This window comes from Terrapene carolina, unplaced genomic scaffold (genome assembly GCF_002925995.2).
Source record: "Terrapene carolina triunguis isolate 2854851 unplaced genomic scaffold, T_m_triunguis-2.0 Scaffold232, whole genome shotgun sequence".
Classification (NCBI taxonomy): domain Eukaryota; kingdom Metazoa; phylum Chordata; order Testudines; family Emydidae; genus Terrapene; species Terrapene triunguis.
In genome coordinates, this window is record NW_020664583.1 from 7,465,584 (window position 1) to 7,483,667 (window position 18,084).

At 40.2% G+C, this 18,084-nt stretch overlaps 1 protein-coding gene across 3 annotated transcripts; it reads left to right on the top strand.

The window, feature by feature from the left end:
* The first annotated feature begins 7 nt into the window (after positions 1 to 7).
* GLT8D1 (glycosyltransferase 8 domain containing 1) lies at positions 8 to 17,818 on the top strand. 3 transcript variants are annotated; one of them, XM_024195693.3, is made up of 11 exons: positions 8 to 462; positions 6,515 to 6,606; positions 6,759 to 6,818; positions 6,922 to 7,020; positions 8,262 to 8,478; positions 9,665 to 9,782; positions 11,074 to 11,158; positions 12,847 to 12,959; positions 13,621 to 13,787; positions 13,997 to 14,109; positions 16,403 to 17,818. In XM_024195693.3, the coding sequence occupies exons 3-11, from the start codon at positions 6,803 to 6,805 to the stop codon at positions 16,591 to 16,593; spliced, it is 1,119 nt and encodes a 372-aa protein (XP_024051461.1). In that variant the 5' UTR covers positions 8 to 462; positions 6,515 to 6,606; positions 6,759 to 6,802; the 3' UTR covers positions 16,594 to 17,818. The 3 variants fall into 3 exon arrangements, with proteins under 3 accessions (XP_024051461.1, XP_024051460.1, XP_024051462.1); XM_024195692.3 differs by having other exon boundaries at positions 6,515 to 6,595; XM_024195694.3 differs by lacking the exon at positions 6,515 to 6,606.
* The last annotated feature ends 266 nt before the right edge of the window (positions 17,819 to 18,084 follow it).

The window sequence follows — 18,084 nt, forward strand, 5'->3', positions numbered from 1 at the left end:
CTGCACCAGCCTCCGCGGCCGACCCCAGTAGGACACCAAAGCCAACCCCAGCCACAATCCGCCTCCCGGCTCCGCTGCGGCCTACGCGACACTCGGCTGCGTCTCCATGGCAACAGTTAACAGCGCTCCAGGACCTGAGGTGCGGGGTCCTTAGCGCATAGGTGTGTCTAACACACTGCCGGACGGAACGTGCGCTGGCTGGGCTGTTTCCCTTCGCTCCAAGCTCGGGTTTGAGGGTAGCCCTGTGATGTGCTAGGTCTAACGTGCCTTCCTAAATAATATTGGGGCGCACAGTTCTTGTTCTGTAATCAGGCGGCGCGGTGGATACCCGAGGACCGGCCAACCGCTGACAGCCGCCTGCTGCTGCGGCTAGCGCTGTGTTGTGTTGAGCTGGCACTTGGCTCTGGGCTGCCTGGCGGCGGGGACCGGGAGCGCGAGGAGCCCGACTCCCCGGGCACGCAGGTAAGGTGTATTCTCAGCACCGCGGCTGTCTCGCCCCCCCCCGGCAGGGGCACCGATCCAGTACTTGGGGCTTGGCAGTTCATAGACCCGGCACCTCTGGGCTTGCTGCATCAGGTGTGAATGGAAAAAAATTGCTTGAGCCCAGGCACCCTTTTCATTACAAATTAAGCTCTGCACCAATCGCTGCGAGGGGCAAGGGGCGAGCAGTGCCGCTCGGCAGGCAGCAGAGAAAGCGCAGCCCTGGGCAAAGCAGTCCTGGCAGCGCCCCTGCCTTGGCACATGATCTGCCCCACAGTATGGTGCAGGCGACTGAAAACATCGGGTGCCTTGTCTAAAATATAAATGTTACCCGCTTGAGGTCTGCAAAGCTGGGCATGTAGCCTGCGTTCCAGCTGGGCTGTTTCTGCCTTCGTGGGGATATTACTTATGTAGTTAAACTGTGTGGGACCTACCATGTTGATGCAAGAACGTTAAATTTGTTCACTGGGCAATGGTCCTTTAGAGCCTGTTAAACCAGTGATTCTCAAATTTTTGTACTGGTGACCCCTTTCACATAGCAAGCCTCTGTGTGCACCCCCCCCCTTATAAATTAAAAACACTTTTTTACATACTTAACACCACTATAAATGCTGGAGGCAAAGCAGGGTTTGGGGTGGAGGCTGACAGCTCGTGACCTCCCCTGTAATAACCTTGTGACCCCCTGAGGGGTTCTGATCCCCAATTTAAGAACCCCTGTGTTAAACCGTGCAGTTCTGCAACAGATGAATCATTAGGAAATAGAGTGAAGCCTATCTCTGCGCCATACATGTGTCACATCTGAAATTATTTTGGTGGTGAGGGAGGGTTCCTGAAGTGCCAACCCTTTTTTTTAGTTCTTTTTGTAAAAGATGTAAGCATTTGACAAGGAGCTTTCTATTTTTTCCTTTTCCCTCCTAAAAACAGAAAAGGGGGTCTTCAGTTTCAGAGAGTGTGACAACTACTGATAATCGAGATATATATATATATATATATATATATATATAGGGACTGCAAATCTGATGTTCAATACAACTAGTTCTGTACTGCTCACAAGGTAGTTTAGCACAAATGAGATTCCACCAAAGGTTGTAGTTGTATCATTAAGTCTGAGGGTAAACTTGTTTAGTTGTGATAAACTCTTGCTATTTGCTTAATTTGTAAAGAGGAAAAAAAGATCACAGTGCTTACCTTTTTTAGCATCTGTGTAGCCCTTGATTATACACTTATGTCTTATCCTGAAAACACCTAATGCATGTGCTTAACTTTATGCTTGTGAGCAGTTCCATTGACTTGAATGGGGCTACTTATATGTAAAGAAAAGAACGTGCATCAGTATTTGTGAATCGGGGGGGGGATATGTCTTCACTGAAAGTATTTTCAGAAAAAGTAAATACTCAATACTTTAATCAAAACCCTTTCTGGTTCTATTAAAGGACATAGAAAAACATGTACATTTATGTAATAATTATACACACACAATGACTCTTTTTCTGTCTGTAATTATTGTAGGGCCCAATCCTTGTTTGCATGAGAAGTCCACATGACCTCAATGAAATTATATATTTGAGCAAGTGTTTATAAAATCAGGCCCATATATTGCATGTTTGCTGTGTGGAGAGAGACTTTGAGCAATGAATAAACAATTTTTCTGTTTTTGTGTAGGAAGATAATAAACTGCATTTTTTTACTGCTCTGGAAACTGTTCAGAGTGGGTTTACTTTTCTGACTTTGCATACTAATAAATGAGGCACGTCTTTATGTTTTTGTCTAACACTGCTTTGTTTTTAATCACTTAAAAAGACTTCAGTAAAGCATGTTTCATAGTAGGAATGTTAAGCGATTAAAAAAATTAATCACGATTAATTGCACTGTTAAACAATAATAGAATACCATTTATTTAAATATTTTGGATGTTTTCTACATTTTCAAATATATTGATTTCAATTACAACACAGAATACAAAGTATACAGTGCTCACTTTATATTTATTTTTTATTACAAATGTTTGCACTGTAAAAAAACAAAAGAAATAGTATTTTTCAATTCACCTAATACAAGTACTGTAGTGCAATCTCTTTTTCATGAAAGTTGTACTTACAAATGTAGAATTTTGTACAAAAAATAACTGCATTCAAAAATAAAACAATGTAAAACTTTGGAGCCTACAAGTCCACTCAGTTCTATTTCTTGTTCAGCCAATCGCTCAGACAGACAAGTTTGTTTACATTTGCAAGAGATAATGCTGCCTGCTTCTTGTTCACAGTGTCACCTGAAAGTGAGAACAGGTGTTTGCATGGCACTGTTGCAGCCGGCGTCGCAAGATATTTACATGCCAGATGCGCTAAAGATTCATATGTCCCTTCATGATTCATCCACCATTCCAGAGGACATGCGTAACGTACACACCTTCTGGGTGTGGTGTTCTGTCCATCTAGTGGCACCGAGATCACTTGGAGAGCAATTAATGAGTCTACTCTACAACCTTAGCTAGAGCCATTTGGCTTTTAGCTCATGCGATAGACGTTCATGCACTAAGCTCCAGATGTCCCCGGTTCGATCCTGCCCACCGACAACCAGGGTCTGTTGGTGTTATTCATGCTGATGACAGGTTCTGCTCGATAACAGTCCAAAGCAGTGCAGACTGATGCATGTTTATTTTAATAATCTGAGTCAGATGCCACCAGCAGAAGGTTTATTTTCTTTTTTGGTTGTTCGGATTCTGTACTTTCTGCAGCGGAGTGTTGCTCTTTTAAGACTTCTGAAAGCATGCTCCACACCTCATCTCTTGTTACCCAGGGTTTTCAGAACCCCCAGCAGGGGCAACTTAACTATTTCACTCCAGGTGGTGTACGGAATAAATCAGCAGGAACATAGCAATTCTGTCTGATAAGATTCATGCAAGTAAGCATGCTCTTGTCTAACACTGAAGTTTATTAGATTTAAGCACACACAAACATAAGCAATAAATTGAAAACATCCCAGATATTTACCTAACATCTGGAACAGTATTGAGTAATTAACAGCAGGTTCACAATGTCCAGTTGCTCACCCACCTGGGAGAAAAGGTATCAGGAAAAACGTCTCTCAAGATGATTTCAGAGGACTGCTCCAAAGTACACTGTATTAGCTAATCTTTTATAACTAACTTCTACAAAACACATAGATCACAATGACCTCTACTATAACATCACTTTTCTTACTTTCAATAAACTTTTAATATCAGAGGCGTCCAGGTTTTCCAACCTCCAAGGTTTTCTCAGTTGTTTACTTGTTTGTCCCCTCCTCCCATTCTGATTAGCAGAAACTGCCAGCTAGATATGACATTGCTTCTGAAAGCCTGTCTCCAAATTAACCCTTAACTACATGTTCTATGGTTGCAATTAACTTCATCACATTCTGGGGTATACACATCCCTCAAATCCAGAGCAACACCCTCTCAGATTTTGGAAGGCTCTTCAGATTCTTAAACCTTGGATCGAGTGCTTTAGAAATCTCACATTGGTACCTTCTTTGCATTTTGTCAAATCTGCAGCGAAAGTGTTCTTAAAATGAACAACATGTGCTGAGTCATCATCTGAGACTACTATAACATGAAATATATGGCAGAATGCGGGTAAAATAGAGCTGGAGATATATAATCCCCCCCCAAGGAGTTCAGTCACAAATTTAATTAATGCATTATTTTTTTAATGTGCGTCATCAGCATGGAAGCATGTCCTCTGGAATGGTGGCTGAAGCATGAAGGGGCATACGAATGTTTAGCATATCTGGCATGTAAATACCTTGCAATGCCAGCTACAAAAGTCCCACACAAAAGCCTGTTCTCACTTTCTGGTGACATTGTAAATAAGAAGCGGGCAGCATTATCTCCTGTAAATGTAAACAAATTTGTTTGTCTTAGCGATTGGCTGAACAAGAAGTAGGACTGAATGGACTTGTAGACTCTAAAGTTTTACATTGTTTTGTTTTTGAGTGCAGTCACATAACAAAAAAAATCTACATTTGTAAGTTGCACTTTCATGATAAAGAGATTGTATGAGGTGAATTGAAAAATATTATTTATCATTTTACAGTGCAAATGTTTGTAATAAAAATAATAAAGTGAGCATTGCACACTTTGTATTCTGTGTTGTAATTGAAATCAGTATACAACTCTATCCCGATATAACGTGACCCGATATAACACGAATTCGGATATAACGCGGTAAAGCAGCGCTCTGGGGGGGTGGGGCTGTGCACTCCGGCGGATCAAAGCAAGTTCAGTATAACGCGGTTTCACCTATAACGCAGTAAGATTTTTTGGCTCCTGAGGACAGTGTTATATCGGGGTAGAGGTGCATTTGAAAATGTAGAAAAACATGCAAAAATATTTAACACATTTCAATTGGTATTCTGTTGTTTAACAGTGTGATTAAAACTGTGATTAATAATGATTAATTTTAAAAATCATGATTAATGTTTTTGAGTTAATCGCGTGAGTTAACTATGATTAATTGACAGCCCTATTTCATAGGTGGGTTTTTTAAAAATATTTTTCCCTTAGCATTTCAGATAACTTGAGAAACTTGAAACCAGTTTCCTTGAGAAGTTGGTTTTCCTCCATAGGTTGATTTATCATATTAGGTTCACAGTGAGTGCTGGGGATCTGCTGATAGAGCATTGCAGCATGTTTAGGTTTTAGGTGAGGACTCACAACAGAGCGATTTCTATGTATAAAAAAAACTAAGCTAGATTACATTCTTTTGCTGACAGCTTTGACAGTGTTGTATGTATAACATTATGCCAAGATATGTGGCGCTTGTTTGATATGTGTGTGAGATGTTAAAGTCCCTAGCTGGAATAAAACAGCACTAGCACGGCTATTATGTGTAACATAGAGCCAAAGTGTTTTCTCTGTGTGATTTGTTATTTCCAGTTGCAGATTTTGCAGTGGCTGATTTAATGTAGCACTTTTTCAACCTATTGCAAACTTTCTATAAAGTAGTGTAAATGTTTTCTACAAGTTATTTGGAAAGCTAAGTGGCGTTCTACAGGATGTGCACTTTGTGTTCTACATTTGTTGTTATCATCATCATAGTTAAGTGATGAATAAGTATGTTTGAGCCATATATCCTGACTTTCCTACATTCCATACAAGGATTACAGTAGTGGTCTTTATAAGTGAAGTAGTATAGAAGTTGCATCCTGCCTTTAGGTTTATTTGTTTTTTCTTCCATAAACTGATGGCCATACCTGTTCTTATACTGTTTTTTTTAATTGTCCTGTGTGGGATCTTGCAGCTGCTGTTCTTCCATTACGTTAGGGGTGTGTAGATTCTGACATGTTTTGAAAAATGCATAACATGTTTTGCTAGGAATTTAAATGAGCAAAGAATGCACTATACTTATCAAAAGGTTTCCTAGCCTCTTTTGGAGGAAATATGTGTGTGTATTTGCCCTGCTCCTGAGACACTGTCTTGCTTGGATAGTTGGATAGTTTGGCTCAACTTCAGAAGAACCTATTCATAGTCTCCAGAAGCCGTACAGAATGTGCCCGACAGACAAAAGAGATCTGTTGTTTCAGTGGTGTGCAAACTGAATGTTAAAGTATTTCCATGCAGAGCTAGTTTGATAGCTCAAGGATTTGCATAATTCATCATGTAGTCATCATGTCTTTTCTGGAAAAATGCACTTTTTCCAGTTGACAGTAAGTTTGGGTTAAGGCAAAATGGGGATTATCTCCATTAAAACATTGTCCTGTTCTTCATCTCTGTCTCCACCCCCATCTGAGTGGACACTCTCTCAATCTGTAAACACGTTCAAGTGGATGGGGCACAGAACTAGGAGTCAGGAGACCTGCATTTATGCTTAGCCTTGCCATTGACTTGCAGGATGAGCTTGGGCAAATCACGTAGCCCCTCTGCCTCAGTTTCTCTGTCAGTAAAATGGGGATTATGATCCTTGCCCACCTTCATAAAGTGCTTTGCGATCTGTGGATGAAAAGCACTGTATAAGTACTAATTTAACATAATTTACTATTTATTCCTCCTCCCCAGATGGACACTCTGTTTCTCTCCCTCTCATTACATGGAATGTCCCCCTTAGAGGTGGCACCCTAGCTGGCTGCCTACTTAGCTGTAAGTACCTGGTGAGCATTAAAATACAATGCAGTTTTAGCTCATGAATAGAGGCATATTCACCATGTTCTGTGACAAATTTTTGACACCCTCAGTCATAGCGTGTCTCCCATATGCATGTACAGGCAGTGGAATGTAACTGTTGTATGTTTTCCTCTTACAGGTTTGTAAAGAGGCTTCACTTATAAACAAAGACACAAGGGAAAAATGACATTCAGAAAAGGTACATATTTAAAACAAGCAGACAAATAAAGAACTTTTGTGCTGTTAGCTTTTCCTGATCTGTGAGATTATCCTAATTACCTTTCTCTTCTTCTCTGTTTCAGTGAACATTGCCATCCTTGTACTTGCTATTGTTATATTTTTATTAGTTCTGCATCACAATCTTCTAGGTCTCAGTGACTTTTTGAAACGAGATGTAGCAGGTACAGTTGCTTTTTTTTTATATTGAGTTTTCTTTTCAGATCAGTAGCACAATGCATACCTAATCCGAAACAAACCTCTGCCATACTAAAATGGTTTCTGCAATGTAATAACAATAGATCCCTTCTATAATGAAGTGTATTTTGAATGCATGGATTTCCTGTCTTTTTGTCTAAATTTTATGTCTGTACTCCATTAACATTAGATTTTTACTAACTTCCTCAGAACTAAGAGGAAGTTGGTCCTGATGAGGGTGTCTGCTGTAGACTTCATTGTAATGGGGTCACGACTATGCAAATACAGATGGAATCCAGCAGTTTGTGCTGCAGCTACATTTAGTGAAAAATGACAGCTTTGATGGTGCAGTAGTATTGCTATGTATCTCAAGTCAGACATTCATAGATTTTAAGACCAGAAGGGGCCATTATGACCATCAAGTCTGACACTCTGCCTAACAAAGGGCATAGAATTTAATCCAGTGATTCCTGCATGGCGTCCAATAATTTCAAAAATATCCAGTTTTGATATAAAGACTCCAATTGATGGAGAATTTACCATATTCCTAGGTAATCTGTTCAATTGGCTAATTTAAAATACCAACATCCATTTTTGTATCTGCACATTGCAGGCATAAATAGTTGTGGGTTCAGTTTAGGTCATTTTAGATATCTAGGAGGCCTGTGAGACACTCGTGTACTGTCAGCTGGGGGAGTAGATGACACCATAGCAGCATTAATATGGTGTTTCCTTGGTTTCTGTCTCAGAGGAATTAAAAAGAGAGTTGGAAGAGAGGATGGTGCTGGGAAGGGTAGAAGCGAGGGAGACTATGCGCTGAGCTGAGAGTGCAGCTCATTGTATCTAAGACCCACTTTAGCTCTCTGTGTTACTAAAGCCTTGAAATTAAAGAATGAAGGACGGAATTTAATCTGAGCTCTGATGTTCCTGTGTACCCTGCCATGCTGGCTCATTGGGGAGTTGAAATCTATATGTCTGCATAATATTATTATTGTAATTTTCATGTGTTGTGATTAATATAGATGACAAGTTCAGGGCTTGGATTGTCTTTACTATTACAAGTTTGTACAAAACCTAGCTTTAAAAACTTGTAATAGTTCTGATCCCTGCTTGGGGTCTCTAAGAACAGTATAAATAGAAATAATTGGAGGTGTTAAGAATTTTCAAACACTAATAATTTATTTATTTGTAGAACAAATATACATAATTCCATTCTCTTGTCCTGCAGATTCAAGTCCATTAGGACTCCAGCCTATAGATTTCATACCCGAGGCTCCTCAAAGGCTGACTGACGAAATAAATGATCAGGAAATTCCTGTGGTCATTACAGCATCGGATGACAGGCTTGGAGGTGTAATTGCAGCCATGAACAGCATTTATCATAACACTAAATCCAACGTGGTGTTTCATATTGTCACTCTAAATGATACAGTGGACCATTTGAGGTAAACTGTGCTTTCCAGATTCAGCTTGTTGCATTAATGTCAGACAGGATTAACTTTCAGAAGAGGAAAACACCATCTGGTCCAACAATCCAGACCTTTGAAAACTGATTGCAATCCTACCTGTTTGCTTTATTACCCGACCTTGTGATCATTTCTTTTTCAGGAAGCAGCTGTAGGTGCCTCTTGAAATTGTAACATTCCAGGTGTAGACTGCAGTCTGCGTGGAGTAGCTCTGCTTTGCTTGATTTCTGTGTTCTTTGTTTCCTAACTTAAACAAAATTTACTACAACAAGTAAACACTGAGGACCTGTCAAAACCAGTGAGCCAAGAAAATCCAGAGTTTCCAAGGATTCAGGTTCTTCCCATGTTTGTCTTGTTCCCGACAATGACTAGTATTCATTTTAGGTCCCAATTCTCTGAAGTCCTGAGTGCCCTTATCTCCCATTGACTTCTCAGTATGAGGCCCTTGATCCTTCTTTTATTTGTTTGACTTTCAGCTGCACACAAAAAAACCGCCACAAATGGTGGGATATTTAGTAAGAGATTTCAATTTACAGCATTAAAAAAAGAACTGTAAGAAATTTGCTTCCATAAATGTGGCAGAGGAATGATATCCCACTCTGCTGTTGTGCATACTTAAAGAAAACAGGATAAACATGAGATAGAGGAAATTATTTTTTTAATAGAAGACAGGTTCCATCATAGAAAGATGAGCCCTAGCAGTGAAGTTTAGATTTTTAGATTGATGTTTGACCCTTTTCTGCCTTCCCCATCTCCCTTCTCCAGTTAACTGGAAGGTCAAAGTTAACACTGATTATCTTGAGTAATGCTTTTTGTAATGGGAGCGTGAGTTTCTGAGGCTAAATACTATAATGACTTGAAAAGTAAATCTCAGAAAATTCCATTAGCCAGCACCTAGGGCCACAATCCTGCAGCGAGCTCTATATAGGCAGATCTCTGTATCCATACAGCACTGTACTGAAGTCAAATAGATTATATACTACATGCACATTTTATAGCTAGGGAAAACAACCAAGCTAGAGTAACCAGACCGACACTTATTTGTGTCATTATCATTTGGATGATCTCCTCTTTATTTCTGGTTTAATTTGATCTCATTTCTCATTTAACCATGCTTATTCTTTTTTGTAAATGTGCCACTCCTCTTCCTCTCTTCCCTGGGCAGGGCGTGGCTGAGTAAAACTGCTCTGAAAAAGGTGAAATACCGAATTTTGGATTTCGACCCTCGTGTTTTGGAAGGGAAAGTGAAAGTGGAGTCTGAACAGGCAGATTCCATAAAACCAGTGAGTATGATGCTGGTTATTTGTTGTAAATATGAATCAGTGGTAACATATGTTGATAAATGATGTAGGCGGACGTACTAGTTATATCTGGACAGATCTGTGATTTATAGCTATTATTTTATAGCTTTATTCTCTGTGTGTTTTTAACCTGTATTTTCATAGATGTGAAAGTTTGCTTCTTGTCCAAACTTAATTGTATATTCAGTTTAGAAATAATGAGGCAGGCACAACCTACCCCATAGAGATTAACGCTAGGTAGTGATTGTGGTAATTAAATATATGGCACTCTTCTGATTCTGTACTAAACCAATGTACCAGCAGGGGATGCTCTGCAGTTGGACATGCTATCCCTTCAGATAATTTGTGGTTATTAAATATCCCAGAGCTCTTTTCACAAGAGTAGAAGTATTAACTCCAAAGTCCTGTTCATTTTCCAATTTGGATAAGTACATTCTGGTTCCCTAAAATCCACCTACATTTTCATTTGGATTAGGAGTCATTCCCTTCCTATCCTAAACTAAGGCAAAATGCTGGTGTGCTCTGGAACTCAAAGATTGCTACATTTCATTAGTGAGAAATATAATTCCTTGGTATAATGGAATCTTTCAGGATAACAAGTATTATATAAATGTCCATTGATTACATTATTAACCCTTTGCATCTAGTCATGATTAATATGAGTGAATCGTTCAATTATAGCTGGTTATTCCAAGAAATACGATATACCAACTTAATTTTTCCTATTATAAGCAAAATATTTTAAAACAGATCAGGTAGGCCCCAGTTCTGAAATGTGATCTGCTAGCACTGATCCCTGCATTTGTGTGGAGTTCCACTGAGTTAGTGCAGTTCTGTGCAGGTGCTCAGGCTAGTTAACTGCATTGTAGAAGCAGGGCCATATGGAGCACTTTATATTTCCGAAGTGCCGTACGAACATTTAGGCTGTGATATTCAAAAGAGCCTAATGCCCACATCAACAGTGGTACTTAGGCTCCTAAATTAATGGCAGTTAGAAGCCTTACTACCTCTGAGGATCTGGGTCGAAGTGACTTAGTTCCACCGACTTTCAATGGAGCTTGTGCTCCTAAGTCATTTAGGTATTTTTGAAAATTCTGCCCTTAACTGTTTTTTTTAAAAAGCAAAAAACTCCCATCCTTGATGGTTATTTTTCTTTTGTTGAATATGTTGTCATGGGTACTGGCATTTCCAGAAAATTAGTGGCTGGGATATCAGTTAGATTTCCCCATTACTCTGTCACTTTCTCATTTCTCTTGCTTGCTTGTGTTCACAGTTAACCTTTGCAAGATTCTACTTACCTATGTTCGTTCCTCATGCAGAGAAGGCCATATACATGGATGATGATGTAATAGTGCAAGGTACTGAACATTTTCTTCCTAAGTGAATAGGAATTGCCTTGGTGGAATGGATATAGTTCACTATCCTGTCTCAGAAATTAGCCAAATGCTTCTGCCCCATGTAAAGGTGCAATAACCCTGTAAATGCACCTAATCTGTGCAAGTCTATACATTCAGAAGAAACTTTTTCCTATCCCTACTTGGTCAGTTTTTGCCCTGGTGAAGCATAAAGATTGCTGGCTCTCATATTTGTACCTTGTCTAGTTTAACCAAGTTGTTAAGATAGTGTTGATGTTATTGTAATTTTAGCATCTAAAATATATTTTATATATGCAAAATAAAACTCATGATTTTCCTAACACCTTTTCTTTGACAATGTTAATGTTAATTTCTACTAACTGTTTAAATCTCCCACAAAAGAAGTATTTTATTACAAAAATAAAAATGTAAGTTCTTTCAACTTTAGCAGTAAAACTACTGTAGAATTCTCAGTTCCCTAGTGAATCTTGCAGTGTTCTAGGGAGAAAATTCTTTACCTAACAAGACCACAGCAACAAACAAGGGACTTGACTTTTTTTTTCCCCCCAGATTATTTTTCATTTCACTCCCTTTATATCAGGGGCGGGCAAACTTTTTGGCCTGAGGGCCGCATCGAGTTTCAAAAATTGTATGGAGGGCCGGTTAGCAGAGGCTGTGCCACCCCAAACAGCCAGGCATGGCCCGGCCCCACCCCTTCCTGCTTCTTGCCGCCTGACAGCCCCCCCGGGACTCCTGGCCCTTCCAACCCCCCCGTTACCTGTCCCCTGACTGCCCCCCGCCACCCCATCCAACCCCCCCTCCCTTCCTGACTGCCCCGTGGGGACTCCTGCCTCCATTCAACCCCCCTGTTCCCCGCCCTCTGACCGCCCCGACCCCTAGCCACACCCCCACCCCCGACCACCATCCCGAACTCCTCTGTCCTCTATCCATCCTCCCTGCCCCCTTATCGTGCTGCCTGGAGCACCGGTGGCTGGCGGCGGTATAGCCGCGCCGCCCAGAGCACCAGGATAGGCAGCCGCACCGCCTGGCTGGAGCCAGCTGCGCAGCACTGAGCACCGGGTCAGGCTGTGGCTCTGCAGCTGCACTGCTCCAGGAGCTTGAAGCCCCGCCGCCCAGAGCATTGCACCGGCGGCAGAGCGAGCTGAGGCTGCGGGGGAAGGGGAACAGCAGGGGAGGGGCCAGGGCCTAACTTCCCAGGCCAGGAGCTCAGGGGCCGGGCAGGAGGGTCCCGTGGACCGGATGTGGCCCGTGGGCCGTAGTTTGCCCACCTCTGCTTTATATTATGTATGATTTCTAATGTAAAATCCATTTCTCAAACAAAAGACCTTGGTTTTGATGTCAGCTCCTGTTGTATTCAGTGGGAGTTGGATTAGGCCCCCAGTGATCAGCAGGGTGATTTGGCCAGAGTAGAATTTGAGATGCAGGAGTTAGAGGTATACTTCCACATAATGTAAGCTTGTGTATAACTGGCATGTACTGTATTTAAAGGAATATATTTTTAAACATTTAATTGTCCTGGCCCTATTTCTTGTTTAAAAAGATGTAGCTCTGTTTTGAGTTGGGTAAGATTGTGTTGGTATCAACACTGGAACAGAGTGTACAAAAAGCATATGAACTAAAGCTTAAGCAATATTTGTGTTTTGATTCTCTACTTGGTTTGAATTTTTCAGATGATATCCTTGAACTTCACAACACACCACTGAAACCTGGCCATGCAGCTGCATTTGCAGATGACTGTGACTCAACCTCTAATAAATTTGCCATCCGTGGAGCAGGGAATCAGGTCTGAACAGTTCAGATAAAATAATATCAATATTTCAGACTCTCATTTTCAGAATTGGCCTCTGAGTTTGTTCCTACTTACTTGCTGATAAATTTTATGGCACTAGGAAGTCAAGTATCTGACTGTACCCACAAATTAGTTACTCAGATGGTCAAGTGCTATAAAATGCCCCTGAAGTATTGCACCTGTGGTTAGTTGTGGGCACTACTGAAAGCCAAGTTGAGATCACATTCAAAAGTAGAGACATAATCAGAGCTCTTTGAATTTACAACTGTGCTGTACAATGGGAGTAAGACGCTGCTGTGAAGAACGTGCAGTCTAGAACTTAACATTCTATAGATAAGATTTAGTTTGTGTGTGCATATAATATGCTCGGACTAGTGGTGAGATTGGTGACATCTTAGATTTTAGGTATTAAGGTGAATGAGCGTTCCTGAAAGCATAAGAAAACTTCTATAGTGAAAGCTTTACACGGTGTCGTGCCTCTTAAACCACAGGCTCTATCCTGTACTAAAGGAAGGGGAAAATATTTTATCCACACAACAATCCTCTGCTCTACCAGGGGCACTGAAATTTTTTTTAACTGTGATGGCGCAGGGGGGAGGGAGCATTTTATTTGGGAGCAGTTAAAACTAAAATCCACTTTTTGCTCTGTTTTCAGTACAATTATATTGGATTTTTAGACTATAAGAAACAAACAATCCGGAAGCTCGCCATGAAAGCCAGCACCTGCTCTTTCAATCCAGGGATCATTGTTGCTAATCTAACAGAATGGAAACTACAGAACATCACTAAGCAATTGGAGAAATGGATGACACTTAATGTAGCGTAAGTATACAGAAATCGGGTGTAGACAAGTCAGGGGTTGGGGTTACTGTGATGAAGATTCACTGTGGAATGAAGGATAGTGGGGTCTACATAAGTAGCTAGCCAGACAGAATGCAGCATGCTTTTCCTCTGTGAAGTAGTTATATGAAAATTGACCATTCTAGAGCTGTATCTGCACCTTCAGCTAATAACTTCATCTCCCCCTCTAGAGAGGACTTATACAGCAGAACTCTGGCAGGTAGCATTGCCACACCACCACTGCTAATTGTATTTTACAAGCAACATTCTAATATTGATCCCATGTGGAACGTCCGACATCTTGGTATGTATGAAATGAAATCCTGACACATTATTCCCTCCTGCTATGCTTACTACCTCCCCACATGCATTCTGTCAGGTCTATAGCTGAATGTTGTGTTGATGCAGCAAATTGACTTCCCCCCCCACACACACACACAGGGGGATGGCGGGGATGCATCTTTTTCTGCTTTACACTGTTCTCCCCACTTTCAGAGCTCCTGCAGCCTCATTTCAGAACCAATGATTGCTGCTTTTTAAGCTGCCAGGGGGCTTGCACAAGCTGAACTTACTTTCAAGTTTTCTACATTATTAAACGCATTTAGTATATTGGAAGATGCCCTCTGATGTGTCCTCATAGTATATTTGGAAGAACAGAGCTGCTATTTCAACTCAAATGCCTGTGGATCATACTTTGGTTTTTATTAGGGCTGTCGATTAATCACAGTTAACTCACGCGATTAACTAAAAAAAATTAATCGTGATTAATCGCAATTTTAATCGCACTGTTAAACAATAGAATGCCAATTGAAATTTATTAAATATTTTGGATGTTTTTCTAAATTTTCATATATATATATATAGTATTCTATGTTGTAACTGAAATCAAAGTATTTTTTTTATTATAAATATTTACTGTAAAAATGATAAACAAAAGAAATAGTATTTTTCAATCGTTGTCGTGAAAGTGCAACTCACAAATGTAATTTTTTTTGTTACATAACTGCACTCAAAAACAAAACATTGTAAAACTTCAGCGCCTACAAGTCCACTCAGTCCTACTTCTTGTTCAGCCAATCGCTAAGAGAAACAAGTTTGTTTACATTTACAGGAGATAATGCTCCCATCTTCTTATTTACAATGTCATCAGAAAGTGAGAACAGGCATTTGCATGGTAGCTGGCACTGCAAGGTATTTATGTGCCAGATATGCTAAACATTCATATGCCCTTTCGTGCTTCGGCCACCATTCCAGAGGACAAGCTTCCGTGCTGATGATGCTCGTTAAAAAAAAATGTGTTAATGAAATTTGTGACCGAACTCCTTGGAGGAGAATTGTATGTTCCATGCTCTGTTTTACCTGCATTCTGCCATATATTTCATGTTATAGCACTCTCGGATGATAACCCAGCACATGTTCATTTTAAGAACACTTTCACTGCAGATTTGACAAAATGCAAAGAAGGTACCAATGTGAGATTTCTAAAGATAGCTACAGTACTTGACCCAAGGTTTAAGAATCTGACATGCTTTCCAAAATCTGAGAGGGACGAGGTGTGGAGCATGCTTTTAGAAGTCTTAAAAGAGCAACAGTCTGATGCAGCAACTACAGAACCCAAATCACCAAAACATAAAGTCAACCTTCTGCTGGTGATATCTGACTCAGATAATGAAAATGAACATGTGTTGATCCGCATTGCTTTGGATTGTTATTGAGCAGAACCCATCTTCAGCATGGACGCATGTCCCCTCGAATGGTGGTTGAAGTATGAAAGGACATATGAATCTTTAATGGATCTGGCACGTAAATATCTTGCGACGCCGGCTACAACAGTGTCATGAGAATACATCACCTGAAAAAGTGAGAACAGGCAAACACGAAGTGGGCAGCATTATCTCCTACAAATATAAACAAACTTGTTTGTCTGAGCAATTGGCTGAACAAGAAGTAGGGCTGAGTGGACTTGTAGCCTCTAAAATTTTACATTGTTTTATTTTTGAATGCAGTTTTTTTGGTACATAATTCTACATTTGTAAGTTAAACTTTCATGATAAAGAGATTGCACTACAGTACTTGTACAGTATTAGGTGAATTGAAAAATACTTTGTTTTTTTACAGTGCAAATACTTGTAATCAAAAATAAATATAAAATGAGCACTGTACCACTTTATTCTGTTATAATTGAAATCAATATATTCAAAAATGTAGAAAACATCCAACAATATTTAAATAAATGGTATTTTATTATTGTTTAACATGATTAATTTTTTTAAGTGCTTGACAGCCCTAGTTTTTATTACAAGTAGTGCAGCCCTAAGAATGCTCTGAAGTACACTGGAAGGCCACAACGACTCCAGAATAGGAGCAATGGCACAAAGCAGTGCTTAGCTGTACCTGAGAATCTGGCCCCAAAAGTCTTAATTTGTAATGACTGACTCACTTGCCAATCCCGTCCCCCATACCTCAAACTAAGGCCATCCCTTGTTACATCTGCAACTCATAACTGTGAAGTTAAAATCTTGCATGCTAAGATGATTTTACTGCCTTTATTTCACGTTCTAATGTGCAGTTGCAAATTGCTTCTCTTTCAATACAAGGCTCTAGCACTGGAAAAAGGTATTCTCCTCAGTTTGTGAAAGCTGCCAAGTTGCTCCATTGGAATGGGCATTTCAAACCCTGGGGAAGAACAGCTTCATATGCTGATGTCTGGGAGAAGTGGTACATCCCGGATCCTACTGGCAAGTTCAGCCTGATCCGCAGACACTCTGAGATCTCTGAGTCCAAGTAAATGGATTTTATGAACTATTGTCATTTTCTCAGGAAACTCTTGGAGCCAGCAGTGTTTCTTTCAGCTGATTTGTATTACAGAGCAGTCTTTGCTTCTCTGGAGCACAGGGGAAAGTACATTTTCAGGTGAAATGATCAACTGTACCAAACTGCATCCCTGAAAAAGAGACTTATTTCAAATATGATTGGGGAAACTTAGTCCAGCCGCACTATGAAGAGCAGAGAAACACCTACATGAACTAGAATTTTTGCTAGGTAATTCCTTTTAATTACATTCTTCCAGTCCAGTGCTAGTCTATGTTTGATATTTTGTCAGCTACAGAAATAGATGTCTCTTGTTCGTAGGAACAGTTTATCTGGGTGACAGCCACACGCAAATCTTGCACACCAATTTATTATAATCAAAAGCTGCTACTGGTTTCTTGGTATCTTATCCTCTGATATATGGAGCTTTATAAAACGCACTCTCTCTTGCATGAAGACCCACTCACCATTTATATTTAACCCTTTCTTGCACTGTCTCACTGCGTGTATGAACTTAATCTATATTTTTCAAAGGTGACTCCTCAAGTGTTATTTCACTGAGAATTGTTTTTTATGTGATTGCCACACAACACAAACTGTTTTTAAAGGTGTGGAATAAACTAAACTTTGTTAAAAAATAAAATGATTTTAGGTTAATTGTTCAAGTAATTTGAGCATCAGATGAATATAAAACTCATTCTGGTCTTGAAAATGGTACTTCGTCTAGTAGTGGAAACTTGTCTGTTTCAGTAGATTTTGCATTTAATTAAGAAATAATGTGATTTTTTAAAGAAATTAATTTCCTTGGCACTTCAATTAATTGTAAAAAGAAAAGTATGCAAAATGTCTTGAGTATTAATTAAGTTTTCAAATTAGAACCATGTCAATTTCTAGAGCCTGAAACAAGTAATATCAAGCGATTAACTATTGCTCCTGCCATTTGGATGGAGTATCAAAATTACAGTGAAACCCCGCTAGAACGCAATGATTGGGGTCCAAGAAATTTGATCGCGATAAATGCAGGGTCGCGGTATAGCGGGGTTACAAAAATTTACCATTTCAAGCCAGTCAGTTTCTCTTGGGCAGAAAACCACTTGGGTTTGGGAACTGCCCATAAAAGTAACTGACAGGGTGCAGCTCCAGCAGCGGGGACTCAGCCATGTGCTTGGGGAGAGCAGGGGAGACATGCAAGGGGCAGAGGAAGAGCAAGGAGCAGCGGGGGAGGAGAATGGCTCTTCTTGCCAAAAGGAGAAGCGGGGATAGGGGGGAAGAGGGAGGGGGGAAGGCACTTTTTTTTTCCCCCCCCCTGCTTGGGGCGGCCGTAGCCACCTTATGATCATCGCGTTATATCCGAATTCGCATTATCACGGGGTGCATTATAGCAGGGTTTCACTGTACAGCGAGAACTGGCAAAGTTGAGGCTAGTAATAAACTTGTTTTTAATATATCTGTCAGATATATCTAATAT

Bases quoted from the DNA above. Each gene is read 5' to 3' on its own strand.
- GLT8D1 (XM_024195693.3), top strand. The intron at 7,021-8,261 runs GTACAGTTGCTT...CTTGTCCTGCAG, and splicing joins TTTGAAACGAGATGTAGCAG to ATTCAAGTCCATTAGGACTC. The intron at 12,960-13,620 runs GTCTGAACAGTT...CTCTGTTTTCAG, and splicing joins TCCGTGGAGCAGGGAATCAG to TACAATTATATTGGATTTTT.